Genomic DNA, 21,264 nt, shown 5'->3' with positions numbered 1-21,264 from the left:
TATTTGATCGACCAACTGCCGCCCTGGAGGGCATCATTCCCAATTTGGAGGAGTAAGCGAGGAAGGAGCCGTTCGGACGGACGAGCCACCAGTCGGCGTCGTTGCTGATCTGCCTGATCTGTCGGCCGCCAAACAATTTGGATCTTTTGTAGGAAAGCCACTGGCGGGACGCCCCGCCCTTTTTTCCGCGCTGCTCCAACAGGGTCATGTTCTTCGCGATGAGATGGGACCAACTTCCAGCACGTCCCTGCTGAGTGATGTACGGCGTACATATGTGTGAGTCGACAGAGTAAGATGTAATGTAATGATGGGTATGTGCCCAGCCAATTCTCGCCCTACCTGTCCCACTGCGCTAAGCCTTGTCGCTAGCAACTGTTGAGTGAGCACCAAAATAGCTACAATTACCCCTTGCTGAGTGAATATGATCATTGCCCAATTTGTCTGAGACTTGCATGAGGCTGTCTTCTTGAGTTTCTGGTCACACATAACCCCCACGGGATTTCCAACATAATGGCGTTAAGACAAGTGTCTTTGGGGATAAGGCTTAATCATCTGAAGTTGGAGCATTCAGGTCAAGTGCGCGCCAAGCATGCCCAGCCCCCTTGATGCAAATTACACAGCTGAAGATTGTGCGGATACATCTCATGCTTGGATTATTTGAGAAACGGTTCCTACTTGTTTTCGAGACCAAAATGAACCCGAAATATGATGTATTTCGTCCGTCCGTCGCAGACCAGCCAAACTCCTCTCGCATCATACGAGAGTTTGGTTCATGATGGCACAATGAGGCTTGTAAAACCTGGCTCTCGCAATCCTTCAGTCTGGGCATAAGAAAAAGGCGCAAATAGGTACCTTGGAGAGTGCAGCAAGCTGACTGACTATGAGCGTCATGATCCTTTAGCCTGGGCGCATCTCACGGTCATGCCGCCAAGAGACTATCCCACGTCGGCGCTTGCACAGCATGTTCATCAGTGGTCGCGTAACTGGCCCGCGGAACCCGCAGTTTCTGAAGAAACACCTTGCAATTCCAAGCATTTTCTAGTATTCTGCTTTTAACGACCTTCCATATCTGTTGCCTAATTCTCGGAGACTTTACCTGTTGATGGTGACGGGATCCGCTGCTCACAGCCCTTTTCCCGTTCACGTTGTTTTGGCACCGCCGCCTGACGCTTGGGGGGCTTTGGGGTTAATACACTTCGGATTCCGTTTCCGTTTGCCCCTCGGTCCGATTGTTGCAGTTTGCGCTCGTCTCTAGAGAAATTGCACACTACCTGTTCATCTTCTCTGGTTGTCTGTCCTGACTGAAGAGGAGACGCCCGCGCCAAGATGCTGCTTACTTCGGGTCTGAGATAGGAGGCGCATTCCGGGCAGGATTCCACCGTCTCACGCCGGGGAATGGCAAGATAGACCGGTCACCAAAAGGGTTCCGGGTTCATCACGGCAGACTGGAGATGTAATCCGGATAGATGATGTTGAAGCAATCGCAGAGAAACTCGAACTGTATCGAGCTTTCGGTTCATGATATTTCACATACGCTTTTGACAGTTATAAGACGTCTGAAGTCCGCCGTATGGCCTAGAAGACTTATCCTTCAACACAAAGCATCTGCCTCTACATTCGCTCTCACACGCTCCACATCACCCTTCCAGCGACAGGTTAAAGTCCCCTACATAATACTCAAAGTCTTTCGCAATGGCTCCTATGGCAATCAATGGAACCTACACGGTTGGGTCCGAAAGGACCACTGCAGCTGGTCATGACAACCACGCCCATGGTGTTGATGGCACAAGTCATGCAGACGGCCATGGTACAACCACCACAGCTGAGCCCTCGAACGGCCATGCATCGCACTTCGGGTCCTCTCCCAGCAGTGCAGTTGATGAGACCAACAAGATCAACCGCCCTCTCAACTCTCCCGCCGACCGCGATGATCAGCCGATTGCCATCTGCGGTATGGCGTGTCGCCTGCCTGGTGGCCTGCACACGCCTCAGCAGTTGTGGGACTTTCTCCTCGCCAAAGGGGATGCGCGAACTCGTGTTCCAGAGTCCCGTTACAACGTCGATGCATTCTATGATCCCTCGGGCAGACCTGGTACGGTCAAAACTGAGTATGGCTACTTCCTCGACTACGACATTAGCAAGAGTGATGGAGCCTTCTCCAGCTTTGTTCGAGGAGCGACTGAAAGAGAGGACCCTCACCAGCGCCAGATGAGTGAAGTAGCCAGAGAGTGTATCGAAGATGCTGGCGAGGCCAATTATCGCGGCAAACTCATCGGATGCTACGTCGGCAGCTTCGGAGAGGATTGGTGTGAGATGTTCGCCAAAGACACTCAGCAACACGGTCTCTACCGAGTTGCCGGCTACGGTGACTTCATGCTTTCCAACAATGTCGCCTACGAGATGGACCTCAAAGGCCCAAGGTGCGTTCATGCTGACATATTGAACGCTTCAAGGCGCTTTACTGATATTCTTCCAGCATGACCCTTCGAACCGGATGTTCTGCTGCTCTCGTCGGCCTTCACGAGGCGGTCACTGCCATACAGAGAGGTGATTGCACCTCTGCCATCGTTGGCGGTGTCAACCTCATTCTGGCGCCTGGTATGACGCAGGCAATGACGGAGCAGGGCGTCCTCTCTGCAGATGGCTCGTGTAAGACTTTCTCATCGGAGGCAAATGGCTACGCCCGTGGCGAGGCGGTCTGCGCCGTCTATCTGAAGCCCCTGGACGCCGCGCTTAGAGATGGAAACCCTGTACGTGCGGTCATCAAGGGAACTGCCACAAACGTAAGCTGCAACACTGTCATGCGATCATTCCGAGGACTAAAGTTGTCTTCAGTTTGATGGTCGAACCAACGGTATCTCGCTTCCTAGCACTGAGGCTCACGAGGCTCTGTAAGTAACTGTTTGAATTGAATGCGCTTATCACTTTGTTCTAAGGCTGACCAATATCTGCACAGGATGAGACAAGCTTACGCCCGAGCTGGTATCACTGACTTTTCGGACACCACATTCGTCGAGTGCCACGGCACTGGTACTCCTATTGGTGACCCCATCGAAGCGGGCGCTGTGGCTCGTGTTTTTGGCGGCTCACAGAATGGCGTCTATATCGGCTCCGTCAAGCCTAATCTTGGTCACTCCGAGGGAGCTTCTGGTCTGACCTCGCTCATCAAGACAGTAATGGCCCTCGAGAACCGAACGATTCCTCCGAATATCAAGTTCACCCCGCTCAACCCCAATATCGCGTTCGAGGAACGCAACATCAAGATTGCTGCTGAGCCCCTTGCGTGGCCTGAAGATGGCTACGAGCGAGCTAGTGTCAACTCTTTCGGAATCGGAGGAACCAACGCTCATGCTATCCTCGAATCAGCCAGGTCACAGGGAATCGCTGCCACCAAGCCATCGGTTGACATCAGTGACCCCCAGTTGCTTCTGTTCTCCGCCAACTCCTCGGAATCTCTGAAGAAGATTACGGAAACGTATCAATCTTTCGTCCAAAACAACGCTGAGAAGCTCGACCAGATCGCATACACGCTGGCGAACGGAAGAGAACACCACTCCTACCGAAGCTTCGCAATTGCTAGCAAAGGCGGCAGCATTGCTCCTTCTGTTTCATCTAGAGCACCGCAACAGGCTCCCAAGATTGTGATGGTCTTCACTGGTCAGGGAGCTCAGTGGCCTGCGATGGGTAGCGAGCTTCTTCTGCAAGACAACTCCGTTTTCCGCTCGACTGTCCGCCGCCTCGATGGTTACCTACAAGACGCTCTCGGTAGTTCAGAATTCTCTATTGAGAAAGAGCTTCTCAAGAGGGGCAAGAGGAGTCGCCTTGATCTTGCCGAGGTTTCTCAGCCCCTCTGCACCGCGGTCCAGCTTGGCTTGGTCGACAGTCTCGCTTCGGTCGGCGTAAAGCCTGCCGCAGTTGTTGGTCACTCTAGTGGTGAGATAGCTGCCGCCTATGCTGCGGGTGCTCTGACGGCTCGAGATGCTATCATCGTGGCTTTCTACCGCGGCTTCGTAGCGAAGCTTCAAAAGAAAGCGGGAGCCATGGCAGCGATTGGTCTCGGTTGGGACGATGTCAAGCCCTACCTTGAGAATACCACAGCTACTGTGGCATGTGAGAACTCTCCCAGCAGTGTCACCATCTCGGGCGACACAGATGCTGTTGAGATAGTTGTCAAGAAGATCAAGGAGTCTCCACCGAACGGACAAGAAGTTCTTGCCCGGCTGCTGAAGGTAGACAAGGCCTACCACTCCCACCACATGGCCGAGGTTGGCGAGCAGTACATGGCGCTCTTGAGAGGTGTTCAAAACCAAAGCCCCAACATAGATTGCCTTTTCTACAGCAGTGTCGGCGGCGATCTACTTGAGGAGGGTGAGACACTTGGTCCGCGATACTGGCAGAGCAACCTCGAAAACCCCGTTCTCTTCGCTACGGCTGTCTCCAAGATTCTCCAAAACAAGGACCTTGGCAAGCCAGCATTCCTGGAAGTTGGTCCCCATGCTGCTATGGGCGGTCCTCTGCGCCAAATCATGGCAAAGAATAATGTTTCTCATCCGTACATCTCTTCCATGATGCGCAATCAGGACTGCGTCGAAAGCTATCTCTCCGCCATCGGAAAGCTGCACCAACTCAACGTGGCCATTGATTTCAAGAAATTGATGCCAAGGGAAACGACACCGACCTATCTCCCCGACCTGCCGAGGTACGCCTGGGATCATGAGGAGAGCTACTGGTATGAATCCCGGTTGTCCAAGGAGTGGCGTCACCGGAAGTTCCCATACCATGAGCTTTTGGGTGTGCGAATTGCCGAAAGCACTGATATTGAACCTTCGTGGCGTAATGTGTTTCATCTCGAGCATTCGGCATGGATCCGGGACCACGTTATCGTCGAGGACATCGTGTTCCCTTTCGCGGGCTACATCGCCATGGCTGCTGAAGCAGTACGACAGGTCACTGGCGTTGACGATGGCTATGCTCTCCGCCATGTTGTTGTCAGCACTGCCCTGGTAGTCACTGATGACAAGCCCGTTGAACTCATTACGACTATGCGTCCTCACCGTCTGACGGATACCCTCGACGCACAGTGGTGGGAGTTCACCATCTCGTCTCACAACGGCTCGGCCTGGACCAAGCATTGCGTTGGGCAAGTCAAAGCTCTCGAGCGCAATGGCCGCGACGTTGCTGGGGAGTTTCCCAACATGGCACGGAGTGTGGGGTCTCGCAAGGCGTACAATATGATGCAACAGGCTGGTCTTTGCTACGGGCCCAACTTCCAAGCTTTGCAAGACATCAAGACGGGTACTGTTGACCCGACTGCGGCAGCGAAGGTTTACCGGCCCAAGTTCTGTGCCGAGACCCCCAGCAAAATGGCGAGATACCATCTTCACCCGATCCTCGTCGATGCCTGTCTGCAGATTCTCAGTCTAGCCGCCACCAAGGGGTACACCAAGAAGCATGGCATGGTGATTCCTACTCTGATTGAGGAGATCAAGGTGTACCGAACCGAGACCGACATCGATATCTCTTCTTCAGCTAGCGTTAATGGCGTTGGCGCCATCGTCGGGCGCGCTGATTGTGTCGACTCTGCTGGCGAGACCGTTCTGCAGATGAAAGGTGCCTGCCTGTCTCCTCTTCCTGGCCAAGAGACTTCCACGGATGCCAAGGACACGCATCCTACCGCCAGATATCAATGGACTCCTCACATCGAGTTTCAAGATGAAGCCACTCTCGTCAAGCGTTCTGAGGCGGACGACAAACGTGCAGCTTACATGACTGTTCTGGACGAGATTACTTGGACCTGCTTGAACTACATTCAAGCACAGCTTCAAGGCCTCCAAACTCCGGTTCCACATTTGAAGTTGTACCTCGACTGGGTCAATGATCAGATCTCAAGTGGTCCGCGGGCGGAGAGCGAGGACTTATTGAAGGTCATCACCGACAAGGCTCTCGCTTTGGAGAATACCCCGGCTTCTGGTGTAGCTTCTGCCATCGTCAAAGTAGCCAGCCGTATCACCACCATCTTCCAAGGTCAGGACAATCCTCTGGGTCTGCTGATTGAGGACAACAGCCTCAGTCACGTCAACTCACTACGGGACTTGGCTTTCGACTTTGCCCCTCTGGTCAGGCAGATCTCACACAGCAAGCCCAATTTGAAGATCCTGGAACTCGGCGGTGACACGGGTGACCATACTGCAGACATTTTGAAGACTCTGGCGCTCGAAGATGGACGCGTAATGTACTCCAGCTACACATTCAGCGACTCCTCGTCCGGCATGGTGAACGCAGCCAAGGAGCAGTTCAAGCTCACGCCCAACATGCAGTTCGCGACACTGGATATCAGCCGCGATCTGGTGGAACAGAACTTCGGCGACGAGCAGTACGACGTCATTATTGCAACAAATGTGCTGCACGCGTCGTCTGCCCTGACTGATGCGCTTTCCAATGTTCGCAAGTTGCTTCGCCCAAGCGGTCGTCTTCTTCTCACGGAACTGTTCTCCAGTTCGAAGTGGATCAACCTGGTCTTGGGCGTCCTTCCATGGTGGTGGAGCGCTCAGAAGGATGGCCGAGTCAACGAGCCCTATGCAGACACCGAACACTGGGAGTCCGCACTTAGAAAGGCTGGTCTTGGTACATCAGCTATTCTGTCTGACTCTGAGCAGGAGTCCCTGCGTCGTAACAACTTCATGGTGGTGAAGCCCATTGACGACAAGGGCATCGAGGTCGCTGCGGCGGTCAACAACGTCACACTGTTGGAGATCGCGAGAAGCGACAAATCTGACCCGCTCACCTTGGCTCTTGATGCTTCTGGGTACAAGGTCACTCGACGTATTTTGGGAGATGAGGTTCCTCCAGGTGAAGATGTCATTGCTGTTCTCGACCTGCACTCGCCTTCAAGTTTCTTCAACAACCTCGACCAGCATCGATACGACGCTTTCAAGAAGCTTGTGGACACACTTAACACGAGCGGATCGCGGCTGCTCTGGGTCACTTCTTTGTGCCAAATGGCTTGCGAAGACCCTTCATACAGCCAGGTCCTCGGGACCGCTCGTACTCTGAGATCCGAGCTGTCGGTTCGCTTCGCCACTTGCGAAGTTGACAACTTTGAAGCTTCTACAGGCCGTATCGCAGAAGTCTTTGAGAAGTTCCAGAGTGACTGTGTCAATGAGGACGAGGAACTTGATCCCGACTATGAGTACTCAATCGTCGGCAATGTCGTCCATGTTGGACGTTTCGCGCCATTCCCATTGGAGGATGAGCTCCTTGCAGCCGATGACTCCGGTCGCGTGGTATTGGAGACCAAGAAGCCGGGCATTTTGGCTGCGCTCACTTGGGTTCGCCGAGAAGCTCAGAAACTCGAGCGTGATCTAGTGGAAGTCCAGACGTATTCCGCAGGTCTCAACTTCAGAGTAAGTCACTTCATGCCCACCCTCTCTATATCAATTTCTAACATGAACGTAGGATGTCCTCAGCGCCAATGGTATTGTTGAGATTCCAGAAGAAGGGTTTGGGCTTGAAGCTGCAGGCATCGTCTCCGCAATTGGTCCTGAAGTCAAAGATCTTCAAGTTGGAGATCGCGTTTTCCTTTTCAGCCGCGGGTCTTTCTCAACCTCTGTCACTATTCCCGAGAATCTCTGCCAGAAGATTCCGGATGATCTGTCTCTTGAAGATGCTGCGACAATGCCTTGTGTGTACGCCACCGCTATGTACGCACTCTTCAACATCGGACGACTTCAGCGTGGACAAGTAAGTGCTTTCGTTTGATTAATTATCTTACAAAACGGCTACTGATCGCCATCTAGTCTGTCCTCATTCATAGCGCCTGCGGTGGAGTCGGTATCGCTGCCATTCAGCTTGCACGCATGGCTGGTGCCGACATCTATGTCACAGTCGGCAATGACGAGAAGGTCAAGTACCTGACAGAGACTTTCGACATGCCTCGAGACCGGATCTTCAACTCCCGCGACACCTCCTTTGTTGAAGGAATTAGCAATGCCACCCAGGGCAAGGGAATCGACGTTGTGCTTAACTCGCTCTCTGGCGATCTTCTGCACGCTACATGGCGATGCGTTGCTGAGTTCGGTACGATGGTAGAGATCGGAAAGAGAGATCTCCTTGGCTGTGGAAAGCTTGATATGGATGTTTTCCTCGCCAATAGGTCTTACTGCTGTGTTGATCTCGATCAGATCTGCTTCAAGAGGCAAGCCCTCTGCAAGGAGTAAGTTGAACGACCAGATTTGGTGGATGTTTTCCTAACCTATGCGCAGGCTTCTGAAGTCCGTCGTTGAGGCCTACGAGGCTGGCCACATTCTCCCCATTCGACCTATTGAGATTTTCAGTGCATCCAAGATTAGGGAGGCTTTCCGCTACATGCAACAGGGCTTGCACATGGGGAAAATCGTCATCTCCATTCGCAACTCATCCAATGCCTCTCTCAACATGGACACCAGCACTGTCACGAGGAGAACATCTGCCAAACTCGACGAGTCAGCATCGTATCTCTTGGTGGGTGGTCTGGGAGGTCTCGGTCGCGCCGTTTCCCGCTGGATGGTGGAGCACAACGCACGACACCTGGTGTACCTCTCTCGAAGTGCCGGCAGCAACGATGAGGATAAGCACTTCATTCGGGAACTGGAAAGCATGGGTGGAAAGGTTACCCTGGTCAAGGGCAGCGTCGTTTCCGCCGAGGATGTTGAAAGAGCAGTCAGGCATGCGCCGAATCTGAAGGGCATTCTGCAAATGTCAATGGTTTTGCGGGACCAGGCATGGGATAAGATGACTCTTGATGAGTGGACACAAGCAGCATCACCGAAGGTCGAGGGAACTTGGAACCTGCACAACGCTACGGAGGGCATTGACCTCGACTTTTTCGTTCTCTTCTCGTCAATCTCCGGTGTCATCGGTCAGCCAGGCCAAGCCAATTATGCCGCCGCCAACACCTTCCTGGATGCGTTCGCTCAATTCCGCTCAAGCAAGGGTCTTCCCGTGGTCTCTATTGACGTTGGGGCAGTCGATGATATCGGTGTCATTTCCAACAACGAGAATCTCCGGAGGGCCATGCTCACAACTGGCGCCTACATGATCAAAGAAACGGAGCTTTTGGAAGCTGTCGGTGCAGCTATGATCATGTGCCGAAGCTCATCGATAAACAGAAACTTCGTCCTTGGTCTGGCGTCCACGATACCTCTGAACAGCCCCAACAACCGCGCCCTGTGGAAGAAAGACATGCGGATGGCGGCTTATCGCAACATCAGCGGCGACGGCGATGGCGGAGCAGGTGCTGGCAGTGACACGATGAAGGCACTTCTGGCGACGATTCGGCACGACGAGGCGGCTCTCAAGGATCCGGATACCGCTAAAACTCTGGCACATGAAATTGGTCGCAAGTTATTCAGTCTGGTCCTTCGTAGTGACGATGAGATTCAGACATCAGCCTCGCTGGCTGACTTGGGCATGGATTCTTTGGTCGCTATTGAGATGAGGTCTTGGTGGAGAGCTACATTCGGATTCAACATCAGCATGTTGGAGCTTCTGGGCATGGGCAATTTGGATGCTTTGGGCGAGCATGCCGCTGATGGCTTATTGAAGGCGCTGAAGGGTGAGATTTGAGAAGAGGGAGGGTCATATTACTTGTGTGAATGTCTAGACTTTCCTAAGATTGGTTTTGGAAATACCGGGAAAACTTCGATTTCATCAACTACAGTACGTGACTTTTTGGACATTGTATATTTTTAACATCACCCCTTTTGAACTACTGGTCTTAGCACTTTTGTTTCGTGTGTAGTGCGCCTGCCATCGCTTCTCGCCATCTCGCTGTCCCAATGAGATAGGTTGAGTTGGTAATTCATGAGGAGGCCTCTAGATTCTCAGTGAAATGCGCGAAATCATTTCCCTGGGCTTCTTGAAACGTACATGTAGATTTCCCTCCACGGCGACCGGAGAAGTCCCCATGTGGTGATGCACGACCAGATATGTTGTCTTCATGTGCTCAATTCAATAACACTAGAGCAACTCCTGTAATTATGTAACAAAGAAATATTCCGCACATAAATAGTGACACGTTCAATGAGTAGTCTGCACCGCAAGCTTTTGTCACGTTCGTTCTAACCCTGGTGATTTGGCTTGATTCGTCCTCCAACCATTGGCGCAAGTGTTCGCGAATGTCATTTATCTACACCGTACTTTAGCTTCAGTATACGTCGAAAAGATCAATCAGAATGATACCATACCGCACTTGTGGATGTCAAGTTAAGCTTCTGCCCATCACTCACATAATGAATGCATTTTCGACATAGAGGGCAAGATGGCCCATGCTCTCCTTCCAACCGTAGAAGGCAAACCTTTTGTGCGCACCAGGACTGATCAGCCAGTAAGCCACTGATAAACTGGTTGGGGGTTTGGAGACACTTACTTGCAGACAAATGCTGTGTCCACACTGAGGACATGGAGTATGCATGGGCTGCAGGACCTCTAGGCAGATCTAGCAGGAAATTTTTGTGATTGTTTTGTCGAGCAGCTTGCGGAGCCTATCGGTTTCTTCTACACGCTTTGCAAAGAGTCTGTGAAGACTATTAGAGGCCTCGAGGTCTGCGAGGCATTTCTCGACTATGACCATGATGCTAAGTGAAATTGGAAGAGTTGGAACCCAAAGTACCGCTGTCTGAAATTTTCTATGTTTGACCGAGGGCTTTTGAAGAGAAGTTTGGGCTCGATGCGGCGGAAAAACAAGATCAAGTAGCAACCAGGGTTTATCCATCCAATCCCCACACCTACAGAAGTTCGCCTGCAACCTCGTTGAGAAACGGTTCAAGCTTCTCCAACCTTTCGATGAGATGCTTGAGGACTTCAATCCATTTCCATCTCGTCCAGATCTTTAAGTCTCCGGGTACTCCTGAAGCTACAGCAATACGAATAAACTGATAATGAGGAGGAGGGCAACCCAGTGGAAAGGTTCCATCGTCTCATCAGCGAAATCGCAGTCCTTGTCGTCTTGGAAATCTTTCGCGGGCTCTAACCTGCTCGAAATAATCTCTGGGCTTCTCGCAAGTTCCCCAGTCTCTATGTCCATGTTTTCCGCTGCCCATAAACGCAAAGGCTCATAAACTTGATCTATCTGTACGAAAGCATCAGCTGGAGTCTCAAGACATTGAGACTTACTTGTTCCAGACATTCGAAAACGTACTGTATACGAATGTGTAATTTTGGAAGGGCCTCCCCTTAACATGAAGGGGAACTGGGTTATGAGTTCATGACATAGAGGACACGTTGTCGTTTGGAGTTGCTCAGTTAAGGCCTCGAACATTTGCGATGCGCACTACAAGAGACAAGTCAACATGTGAACTCATCGTCACCTTGTGAAACACGTACCTTCATGCACATGCCATGTCCACATTGGCTGACATACGTCTTTTGTAGAACTTCCCAGTAGACGCAGCAACGGCTGTGTCGGACTAAGTCCCGTAGGATATTCCGTGTCTTTCTCAGATCACCAATCAGGTCACCATTGTAGACCACGATGTCCTCGACACCAGTAGTTGCATGCTTCTGTGAGTTCGCCATGAGGTTGGTGTTGTGGGGTTGGTGTGGAAAGACAGCGCTGGTGGGTTGGTATAGGAAGATGAAAGCGGATGCAAAATTTCACATGCACGTGCGAGAGATCACTCCTTTGATCATTGTCCGTTATCTTTCTCCGTAACGATCGTAGACCTGGAATGACCTGGTAGACCTGCGCAAGAGCATTTGCGCAACGGGTTCACAACCTGGAGGGATAGAGTTCAGACTTGGTCTGGCCTTGAAAAGGAAAGGTGAAGATGCCACATCCAGAATAACACGTATTTTTAAGAGGATCTGATGCTTTTTGATTTTGCTAAAGAGTAGGGGCTATTTGCTCATAAGTCGTTTCGTTACTGATGAATAATGCTATTGTGAGGGGGCGCCCCTAGACACCCATCTTGCCAGCTCGTCGAGCTCATAGCTGCCACACCTAAGCATCAACCGTTGGGTGTACGGTACTTGCACTGAAGTCGAGTTGTCGCCCTCGACGGATCCCGATAGATCCGCGAACCGCTGATCGGTGCTATAATCCTTTACGCGCATCTCCTCGGCCGGCAGCGAGAATAGTGGCGCGTTCTCTCGATTTACCTCCTGTATCTTGACATTGTGCTCCTGCTCAATCATGCGCTGCCCAACAAGGTGCAAATTCCCAAGGGTGACCGGCTCCCTCCGTCCGGTGGCGAGTTCGCAGACAATGAGCCAGGCCTGATAACGGATGTCGAGCCAGCGACACTTAGAGATGACGAACTCCATCAATGGGAGATAGCTCATCTCAAAGTTGAAGCTATACAGCGACGAGTCTGGCGGAAGCTCTGGACACCTGGTAAGAATTTCTTGCGCGAGGTTTGTGATTCGTCTGAAGTGGGTCTTGAAGGAGTCGTAGGCGGACTCGTCCGAGAACCGGCACACGCTGATGCACATCTTGGCCACCCAGTACTTCATCTCCGTCTCCATGCAAATAATCTCGGCGTGTGGTGGTAGGGGCTGGTCGGATCCGAGTCGTGGTTCGCGAATGAAGGCCGTGAAGGCAGCGTGCCATTTGTCAAACGCGTTGCACATGGCTGTCTGTTCGTCGCTCATGACGGGGCCCCTTAGGCGTGAATCTGTCCATGATTCGGGGCCTGCTGAGCGGATGTACCTGATGGCGTCTAGGATGATGGTGTCCATCGCGGACTGCGGTCGGTATATACTAAAGCTTTTGTCGAAAGGACCTAGATTGTATCTCGATGCGGGTCCATGGTTTAGGTTTAGGTTAGGAAAGCAAGGTCTGTCGTAGAAGCACATCTGGATGATGCTCAATCGATAGAACTTGGGGAGAACGTCCTCGATGGTCATTCGGGACAGCTCGCTATAATCCACGTTATTGAGCACTTCTATGCCCGTGGCAAGTTGTTCCATCGCCGCCCCAAGGCCTTCTCGCAGAAAGTCGACGGACATGAAGAGTAGGCAGCCACAGAGAGTGACATTGACCTCACTGTTCTCCTTTGGATCTGATTCGCCCTCGTCATTATATGGTTGAGGTGGTGTGAACGAGCTTGATGATGTCTCTGCTCGGCTTCCATCTGGGAGGGGAGTGTTCGATAGGCGACCTGTCGATGGTAGACTGGTCGACGACGAGCTTGCTGGGGAGTCGACGATGCCGGCAAGGTTGAAAGGAGCTCTCGACTGGCCACTCATTGCCTGCGTGTCCACTCCGGGCTTTTGCTTCCGGGTGTTTCCCCCAAGTATGCCCAAGAGCCGGGTGTAGGGTTCAGGAACTCCAGGTGCATTGCCATCGTCAGACGCGTTGTCGGGCATGCCAGGCATGAGCGTCGAGATGGCAGCCATCGCTTCTCGGAACGCCGGCTCTGTCCTACTCATGCGTGGTATGATGTCGGTCCACAAGTTTCCCTCCAGATGCCCGGGTATCATGGGCGCAATCTTCCGTCGGAAGTGCTCCATGATCTTCTCCTCGTCCATGTCGCCCTCCCACGCAGCCGATGCCTGAGCCAGAGCAGCGTTCAACTTCGTCGCCCGTGACCGAGCCCGGGCGAGAGCGCGGTTACTGGGGACGACGACGGCGTAGCCATCGCATTTGCGGCCGGTGCTGGTGCATCGAACGCAAGCGGGCTTTGCCTCGTCGCATTTCACCTTGCGCGACCTACGGGAAGACGAACGTACGAATTAGAATGGGAATGTCTATGAGTAATCGGATGAAGTAACCGAGCACGTGAGTCGGACTCTCCGATCAGCCCGAGTGACCGAGAGGCAACTTGAACCGGTCGCCCGTCCGGCCTCCGCGACCTCGTCTCGGAGACTCTCCGTCACGGCGCGGGACCGTTCCAGACCGTCGGGTCTAGCAAACGACGTCATGCGGGCTTTTTGGGGCACCGGGAAGTGAGCTGCCGCCGGGCGGAACCGAGTCGAGGGCCGAGAGTTCGAGGGTAGTCGAAGAAAGAGCAGGTACTTACTTGCAGGTCAGACAGCCGGTTCGAACCTTTGGCTGGCCCTTTCTTGTCATTGTTGCTCGCGGTCCAACTCGAACAGGCACATGGAGAGGAGAGAAAAGAAGGTACAAAACGGGCCGGTCTCAACCGCAGCTAGCCCTCAGGTACCTTTGCCTTTACCCTCCAGTCCAAGGCCAAGTTCACCCCCTAATTGAATATAGCCAGGAACCAAGAGGTGCGGGCGCGGGTTGTGTGCGAAAGGAAAAACAATAAAAAAGGGACAATCAGAAAAAGTCCGAGGTGGCCTATGGAGAGGCTCTGATGATCTTGAAGAGGTGTGTTTCAAGTTTTGGAGGGGCCGAAAGAACGAACCAGGCGCAGCGACCGAGGAGGCTGTGGGAATTGGCCGCTCAATAGTTTTACGCCAGACGGCCAGGAACCACACGGTGGGCAGCAAGCAGCAGCAGCAGACAGTAGTAGAGCAGCAAAATGATGGTGGTGGTGGTGGTGTCACTTCCGCTCCCTGCGTCACAGTTTTGCTGCTAATTTGGGGGCCGGTCGCTGTACCAAATAACAACCTGCTCCCCTGTGCGCGCCATCCCGTGCTCATGTCACCTGAGAGCAGCAGCAACCTTGGTTCTGTGGCAGATCCAACATGGCGCTAATTTTGGGCAGCCGTCGACTTGGCGTTGGGGCCGGGGTTCATTGCTGAGAGCGGTAGAGCGGGTGAAGAGTCCCCCCCTCTTCGAGCTGTGTCGAGTCGAGCCGGTTGGCGCAAGGGGTGGTGGTGGGCGAGAGGGAAAACCGCTGCAGACAGCCGTTTGTGGCATCTCTCTCTTGAGGGGGGAAGACTCCTGTTTCGGCGCAGCACGGGGTAGAATACCTTGCTTGCCCGGCGGTCAGCGCGCATCAAATCAGATCATCAAATTGTCAAAGAGCCTAATTGTTAGGGCTCGGATATTGACAAGAGGAATTAGCGTCAGGATTCTAGACCCTGTCATGTCAGCTCAGCTCGCTGACGGCGAGCCAATGGGGGCATGCAAAGTGAGACACTTCAAGGGGGGATGAAAGCGGACAAGGTTCGCATTCTGCGAGTCCGTCTCTCACTGCCGAAAAATACAGCTTGCTTGCTGCTCACCGGGTTGTGCCTGTGCCAGAGGCAAGACGGGGTGTCCCTGGGTCGAAACAGGACTTCGGCACGTGTCAGCTGTAGACAGAAAAAGCCTGCCCAAGTTTCGTTGTGCGAGGCTTTGGGCTTCAGCAATTAGATGAAGGGGGAACCAGCGGGTGGATCAATGGTTGCTGACGAAAATTGACTTTGGCGTCTGATTGGTACGCGGATCATCCTATGATTCCTCGCCTACGACGTAGAGCTTACCAACGGGACAGGGATAGCGGGGATATTCCCGACTTCCCTTGACAGCGATTGGTGCTCGTCTCGACGGAGAACACGAACTGTTTCTAACCTCCAACGACTCGCGGTATGAGAAATGACTGCGTTCAAGCGCGGCGGCCAAAACGCCACATTACCAAAGACTTTGGCAATTTCTGCTCGCTATGCTGTCTCTTATCATGGTTGCGCCAGCTAGTAAGCGAGGACACGGAATAGCCCCAGTTCCGTTTTGTCTGCCCAGGCAGGCGAATCCTAGGCAACAGGACCAAGGAGAGAAGACCGCTCGTTCAAAAGCTGAGTGATGGATGGAAAGATCAAAACACCAGTTCAATTCGAAGGGAACCAATCAGGTCTCGTGAAAAGTACCATGCAGGTTGGTTCTTCTCTAGAGAAATTATTCAGTGCTGATAGAGTCATCATGACAATACAGAAAGTCCCCTGCATGAACCTTGTCATCAGACTTCGACAAAAAGACTCAGCCACCAACAGCAAATGAGTGGTGTAGTCAAAAAACTGACAGTCACATTTCACCTGCCAATTCGGGCTTTACCTAATGTTCTTCGAAAGGTTCCATACTACCCCTCAGGTTTCTGGAATGTAGATCTGAGAGATCGCAATCAGATCAGGCGTGATTCCAGCCCTCAGCTGGCGCTAGCGAATGATATTCCCAGGCTTCAGGACCCACCGCATCACCATCTGACCCGCCTTGCTAGCTCAATCGGTAGAGCGTGAGACTCTTAATCTCAAGGTTGCGGGTTCGACCCCCGCGTGAGGCTCAAATCCTCACCACGATTGACATAGTACAATCTCACGGGTTCCTTTTTGGGTGTTTCGTGCTATTGATCCTATCCCCATGTCTCAGCATAACCATTGAAATATCATTTTTAATACGAAGGTCTCAAGTTTCGTTGCTGAGAAAGATAACCGACAGCCCCAGCTGCCTCCCTGGGCCTGTATTCAGGAACTGCTGGCACAAAGAGAAGGATCATATTTTCTACAATTGTCATCAATTTGACAACAAACATTGACCGCATGCCGTCGTTCATTTGGTTGTCGAAGCTGTTATTGCTCCTTAATTCACGGGAGTCGGGCTATATTTAGAAGAAAGATGCCCGTACCAGCCAACAATGATTCGTAAATCATGATGTCTATGATGATCTTTGCCCGGAAACTTAGATCAGATTTTGACTTTTCTTAACCAAACATGACGCGTTTGACGGATTGCTCGCCAGAGGTTATCGTCGAAGTTTGCCACCAGCTTGTCCTCCCGTTACAGACAGAGCAACATATATACGACCCCCCAGTCGATGTTTCGACGGTCAACTCTCTCGCATGCCGAATCGCCCTTGCTCGATTGATGCGGACATGTCGCAAGTTGCATGATGCGGCAGGCTGTATGCTATACTCGGGCTACTATCACAATCATCACCCCTCAAAAGCTGTCACCTTCCTGAAAACTCTCGACCCTTACGAAGGTAGCTCCCGCCCCGAGCTCGTGCGCCATGGAGACCTTCACCACAACTTGTACGAAAGCAGCAGCGACGACATCAATTGGTCGAAAGAGCAAGAGGATATGACAAACGACCCCTGGATCAACCGCTTGGCTGGAGCTCTGGGCATGCACTTCCCGGATGGGTGGAACAGGTGTCGTATCGGGATGCAGTTCGATCATGTCCTGGAGCATATCAGCCAGGTGTTTCTTACATACCTACCCGCCTTGACCTCTCTTGATGTCAATCTGTGCCACAACTGGAAATCTGACCTACTGCAACAATGGACTGAAAATCAACCATCGGAATATAATGATCTACTCCCAAGTCTCCGACACCTCAAGATCCAGATGCGGTCCGCTAAAGCACGAAAATGCAAAGCCCACCAGATTATCCTTAAAGATGCCCCTAGGCTCTTTACCTTGGAGATATACAACTCAATGTCCTATACAATTTGTCAATTCCGTTGCAATGTCAGCTTGTGAACCTCCGGAGTCTGAAGCTCATCAATTGCTCGATGGACTTGAGAAGCATGACGGAGGTTCTCAAGGCGACGCCAAACATTACATATTTCGAGTATCACGGAATACCATCGGGTACCGAAACCTCCAAGAAACCCCTCATTGGGCCACAAATGCTGTGCAATCTACTCGGGAACGGGTACGATCTTGCAGCTAGCCAGGCCAGTGACACAACCAAGCATGAACTACCGAACCTCCATCGCCAGCTGCGCACACTCAAAATCGATTTGCACAGCACTCAGTTTCTCTTTGACTGGGACGACAGCGAAACAATCACTTCTTTGCAGGACTTTTCCAAACTTCAAAAGCTGAGCGTCGATACGCCCAGCTTTACTTCTCGGACCTGGAATCAGAGTCATCTCATTACGAACAACGTCGGCAAGATGATCCCGCAATGCTTTGAGACTTTGGAAATAAGTCATATCGACGAGTTCCTTCTTGAGGAGCTTTTCCAGGTTGGTCTGAGAGAAATTGTCGACTTGAGTAGGCAGGGTCAACTGCGACAGCTGAAACGAATCAGCCTGACAGCTTGCATCGTCCATCGAAATCGGCCGACACAGCAGAGGGCTCTCCATGACCTACGAGAGATGTTAGACATTCCCGGCGCGCCTTCCATATACCTCAACGGCAAGGCTCTGTGAGAGAAACCGATTGAAACTGTTGATGATTCAACACACATATTTACGCTTTTCTGGTGAGGGTGGGATTGAGCAGGGTCAGGTCCAGCATGTTAGAGTTGGAAAAAGCAACAATGAACTTTAGCTGGATTATGAGCACTGTTGACAAGGACACGGAGAGGATAACAGACGTGGTGCAATGCTTCCACTACGAACAGAATACAACTTCCATAAGCTGTTGGTTTGCTGGCTACTAAACGGCCAATAACTCATGTCTTTTTATCCTCACCCTCCAAATGTACCAGCTCCGTCACAGACGCATCGTTATCATTATCCGCTCTCGACTCGAAAGCTGAGAGTCCATGTCCTTCCAAGTCGTTTCCTGAGCCCCCTTTGCCCCTCTTTCTCTTCATACCTGAGGAGCCAATTGTCTGTACGGAGCTGCCGACCTTGAACTGACTCTGATTCCCACCTTTGGTGAATAGTCGTCGAATCGCGGGTGCACAGCCGCAAATGATGGCGAAATTGGCCTCGAGAGCTGTCCAGATCCAGATATTGTACGAATCCCACGTCAGATCGTAACTCGGGTCCTCGACGTAGGTGATCTCGACGTACAGCACCCAGTATGTGCGCATGATGCCCGCGATGACCACTAACAGGCCAAGACCGAAGAGCGCCGCCAAGCTGATGCGCTGTATCATCGGCATCTGGAGTCTGAACAGTGTAGGCATCGGAAGTAGATAGACGGCGATATCGGTCATGACGGTCGTGATGCCTTGGCCGGCCAGCGGGGGCCACTCTGGGATGCAATTGCCCCAGTCGGCAAAGAGGGTCCAATAGTGCCAGATCGGTCTGGATCAGGCCCCAAGATCAGCATTTGAAATTTCTAGATAGAGCGCGGTTATTCAGGTCGGGTGACTTACGCGCACTGAGTCCATAAGACAATCATAAAGATCCACGTCAAGAGGAAAACGAGGATGCCCGTGACCCAGGTGAGGCGGGAAAACCAGGTGCCGGGGGCGGCAATCCTCAGGTAGCTACAGAGAATCGAAAGCTTCGAGAAGCCAGATGCAAACAGAAACAGCGTCTGCGCCGCCATTGAGATCTGTGATATTTGCGTCAGTAAGTCAGGAGTCTCGTTGTGTACTGGTGACCCTTACCTGACGACTTTGCCGGATTTCAGACAATGGTACGTCCCATACGTGTAGATTCCAACCGTACAACTCCGTTGCTAGTCCATAATCATTAGCATTGAATAGTTACTGATCACTCTGTAGAGGGCTTCGAACCGAGGATAACGCAGATCGTCACGCCGATGCAGAAAACCTGTCATCCCACATGATTAACCATGGCCCATCTTTACATGTTGTTCGAGATGTGCGAGCTTACCATGGCTCCCACCATAAGCCAATCGTCCCACCAAGTCTTGCGGATCATGACCAGTCTGACGTACATGCGCAATCCCAAGCATGTCAAGGCCATGAGCAAGAACACCAACTCAATGATCATCAACCCTGGCCCTTTCGTCTCCGGATTCGTGTAATTCGGCCGCGGCCAAGCCAAGATGACGCTGATCGGGGGAATTCTCATATTGGCGAGCTTGTCGTGACGGAACCTTTTGGCAGTAGGTTTGCCTTCGTTGGCGTAGAGAGTTCACGGCATTCACGCTCTCCCGCAGAGGATAGCTGGAGCCCACGTCCGATATAAAGAGAACATCACATCGGACCCCCTGACACGCAGTATTCGATCCCGAGCGTATGTGGCGCCGCGAAATTCTTCATTGACGAAAAGCCTCTTAATTCTACGTGGTAAGCCTTTCCCGCTCCTCCCACGCGACATGGCTGCACAAAGGCAAGAGCGCGGTTCCAGGCTGCCGGACTCTCCCTAGCTCTGGACGCATGCGGCGCTACCGTGCTAGCGGATGCCCCGAATGCCTCGCGAGGCCAGCCACTGCCCATCCCTCTGGTTGATCAGGCGAGGGGCTGCTAGTTTCAGACCTAAGAGAGGAGCTAGAACCCATTGAAGACTTCGGCATTTGTGATGGAATGTCAAAATGACACGACTGACAGAGTCATACAACGAAACGACAAATACCTTTGGGTAATGTTTGCATTGACAATAAGATGGCTCATCGTGGAGCCATCTTTGTCTGCCAGGCAGTGCCGGATTGACAAAACACCCATCCACGTCAAGACCGGATGATCTACACCAGCCCTATGGTCCCGGTCAGTGCGTAGCATCGACCCGTTCACCCAGGGCCCAAATTACGGAGGCCCACGAAGAAGTGCAACCCATCACAACTGAGACGGACGGAGCGACTATTGCTCACTAGCGGTCTCGCTTCGCTGATCCCCCAGGCCCAAGCTCGAATGTCAAGGCTTGGACTCGTGCACAATTTCTTAATTTTCCGTGGAAATACTGAAGCGGAATTGTGTTCCGCTGCTGGTCCCGCGGTAGTTTCGATGACCTCGTGGCAGGAGAGGCTCAGGGCACATAACACAGATGTCAGCAAGCACGCCCCAACGGCGACAAACGGCAGTCTTGCATAAGCTGTGTACTTACATCACCCGGCGTGTGTGTTGGAAGAATTCCCGCCTTCGGGGGCGTTCCCACTCTTTGTCGAGGTGCCGAGACTGCGGGGGTGGGCTGGGCCCGATTCGCCGTGTTCGGCCTCAAAATTCCGCCCGCCCGGTAGACGTCAACATGGAATGTGGTGTGAAGCAAACTTCCCAAGCCGGCGGTGTTGTGGCTGGGTAAAAGAAACAGGCGCAGACTATCAAACTCAATCGCAGAATACCAATATGCACCTTCCAGTATCAGACGATCTCGTTTGACAAAGTCTTGAATCCAAATAGCTGGTTTCTCAGACGATGATGTCCGTTTACTAAGAGTGAGAACTCGTCTTCCTTTTAAGAGACGCAAATCTTTCCGAAGAACTAATCCTGCTCCATTTTAGTTGGCACTGTCTGATGACCTTTTGCGCAGGCGAATACTAGACGTTTTCTCCCCCCCCCGATGAAGTCTTTTCCTCTTCACTACTCAGTCCCAGCCAGTCAGGAATGGGCGCAACTGCCGGATTTGCTCAATTGATACATCTACACGCGCGATACCGACACTAAATATGGCTTTGATCACGGCAAGTGGAAATGCAGTTGAACGATAATCAGAGCAGATCAAAGACTGAGGCGTTAAACAGTACCCTGGCGGCAACGATCATCCTGTGGCTTGCTGCGATAGATGATTCCCCTATGCTCAAATAGATGGGAATAT

At 52.2% G+C, this 21,264-nt stretch overlaps 4 protein-coding genes and 1 pseudogene across 5 annotated transcripts; 2 read left to right on the top strand and 3 right to left on the bottom strand.

The window, feature by feature from the left end:
- Positions 1-1,692: 1,692 nt before the first annotated feature.
- Positions 1,693-9,603, top strand: GCG54_00006427 (Highly reducing polyketide synthase FUM1; the record flags this gene model as incomplete). The annotated part of the gene is made up of 7 exons (XM_045406428.1): positions 1,693-2,420; positions 2,477-2,783; positions 2,836-2,891; positions 2,957-7,403; positions 7,456-7,740; positions 7,797-8,212; positions 8,262-9,603. 7 exons carry the CDS (start codon positions 1,693-1,695, stop codon positions 9,601-9,603), a joined length of 7,581 nt encoding a protein of 2,526 aa, XP_045267720.1.
- A 1,288-nt stretch (positions 9,604-10,891) lies between these two features.
- GCG54_00006426 (uncharacterized protein) lies at positions 10,892-11,553 on the bottom strand (the record flags this gene model as incomplete). The annotated part of the gene is made up of 3 exons (XM_045406427.1): positions 10,892-11,107; positions 11,177-11,308; positions 11,362-11,553. The coding sequence occupies 3 exons, from the start codon at positions 11,551-11,553 to the stop codon at positions 10,892-10,894; spliced, it is 540 nt and encodes a 179-aa protein (XP_045267719.1).
- Positions 11,554-11,913: 360 nt separating this feature from the next.
- Positions 11,914-14,047, bottom strand: GCG54_00006425 (uncharacterized protein; the record flags this gene model as incomplete). Its single annotated transcript, XM_045406426.1, has 2 exons — positions 11,914-13,687; positions 13,998-14,047. 2 exons carry the CDS (start codon positions 14,045-14,047, stop codon positions 11,914-11,916), a joined length of 1,824 nt encoding a protein of 607 aa, XP_045267718.1.
- A 2,523-nt stretch (positions 14,048-16,570) lies between these two features.
- On the top strand, positions 16,571-18,018 carry GCG54_00006424 (annotated as a pseudogene). The gene has a single exon. A coding segment is annotated over exon 1 (1,448 nt).
- Positions 18,019-18,263: 245 nt separating this feature from the next.
- On the bottom strand, positions 18,264-19,584 carry GCG54_00006423 (uncharacterized protein; the record flags this gene model as incomplete). The annotated part of the gene is made up of 5 exons (XM_045406425.1): positions 18,264-18,846; positions 18,918-19,099; positions 19,155-19,225; positions 19,284-19,320; positions 19,384-19,584. The coding sequence occupies 5 exons, from the start codon at positions 19,582-19,584 to the stop codon at positions 18,264-18,266; spliced, it is 1,074 nt and encodes a 357-aa protein (XP_045267717.1).
- Positions 19,585-21,264: the final 1,680 nt, after the last annotated feature.

The sequence above is a fragment of the Colletotrichum gloeosporioides genome (assembly GCF_011800055.1).
Source record: "Colletotrichum gloeosporioides strain Lc1 chromosome Unknown consensus_19, whole genome shotgun sequence".
Lineage (NCBI taxonomy): Eukaryota > Fungi > Ascomycota > Sordariomycetes > Glomerellales > Glomerellaceae > Colletotrichum > Colletotrichum gloeosporioides.
This window is presented reverse-complemented; position numbering and strand designations above follow the sequence as displayed.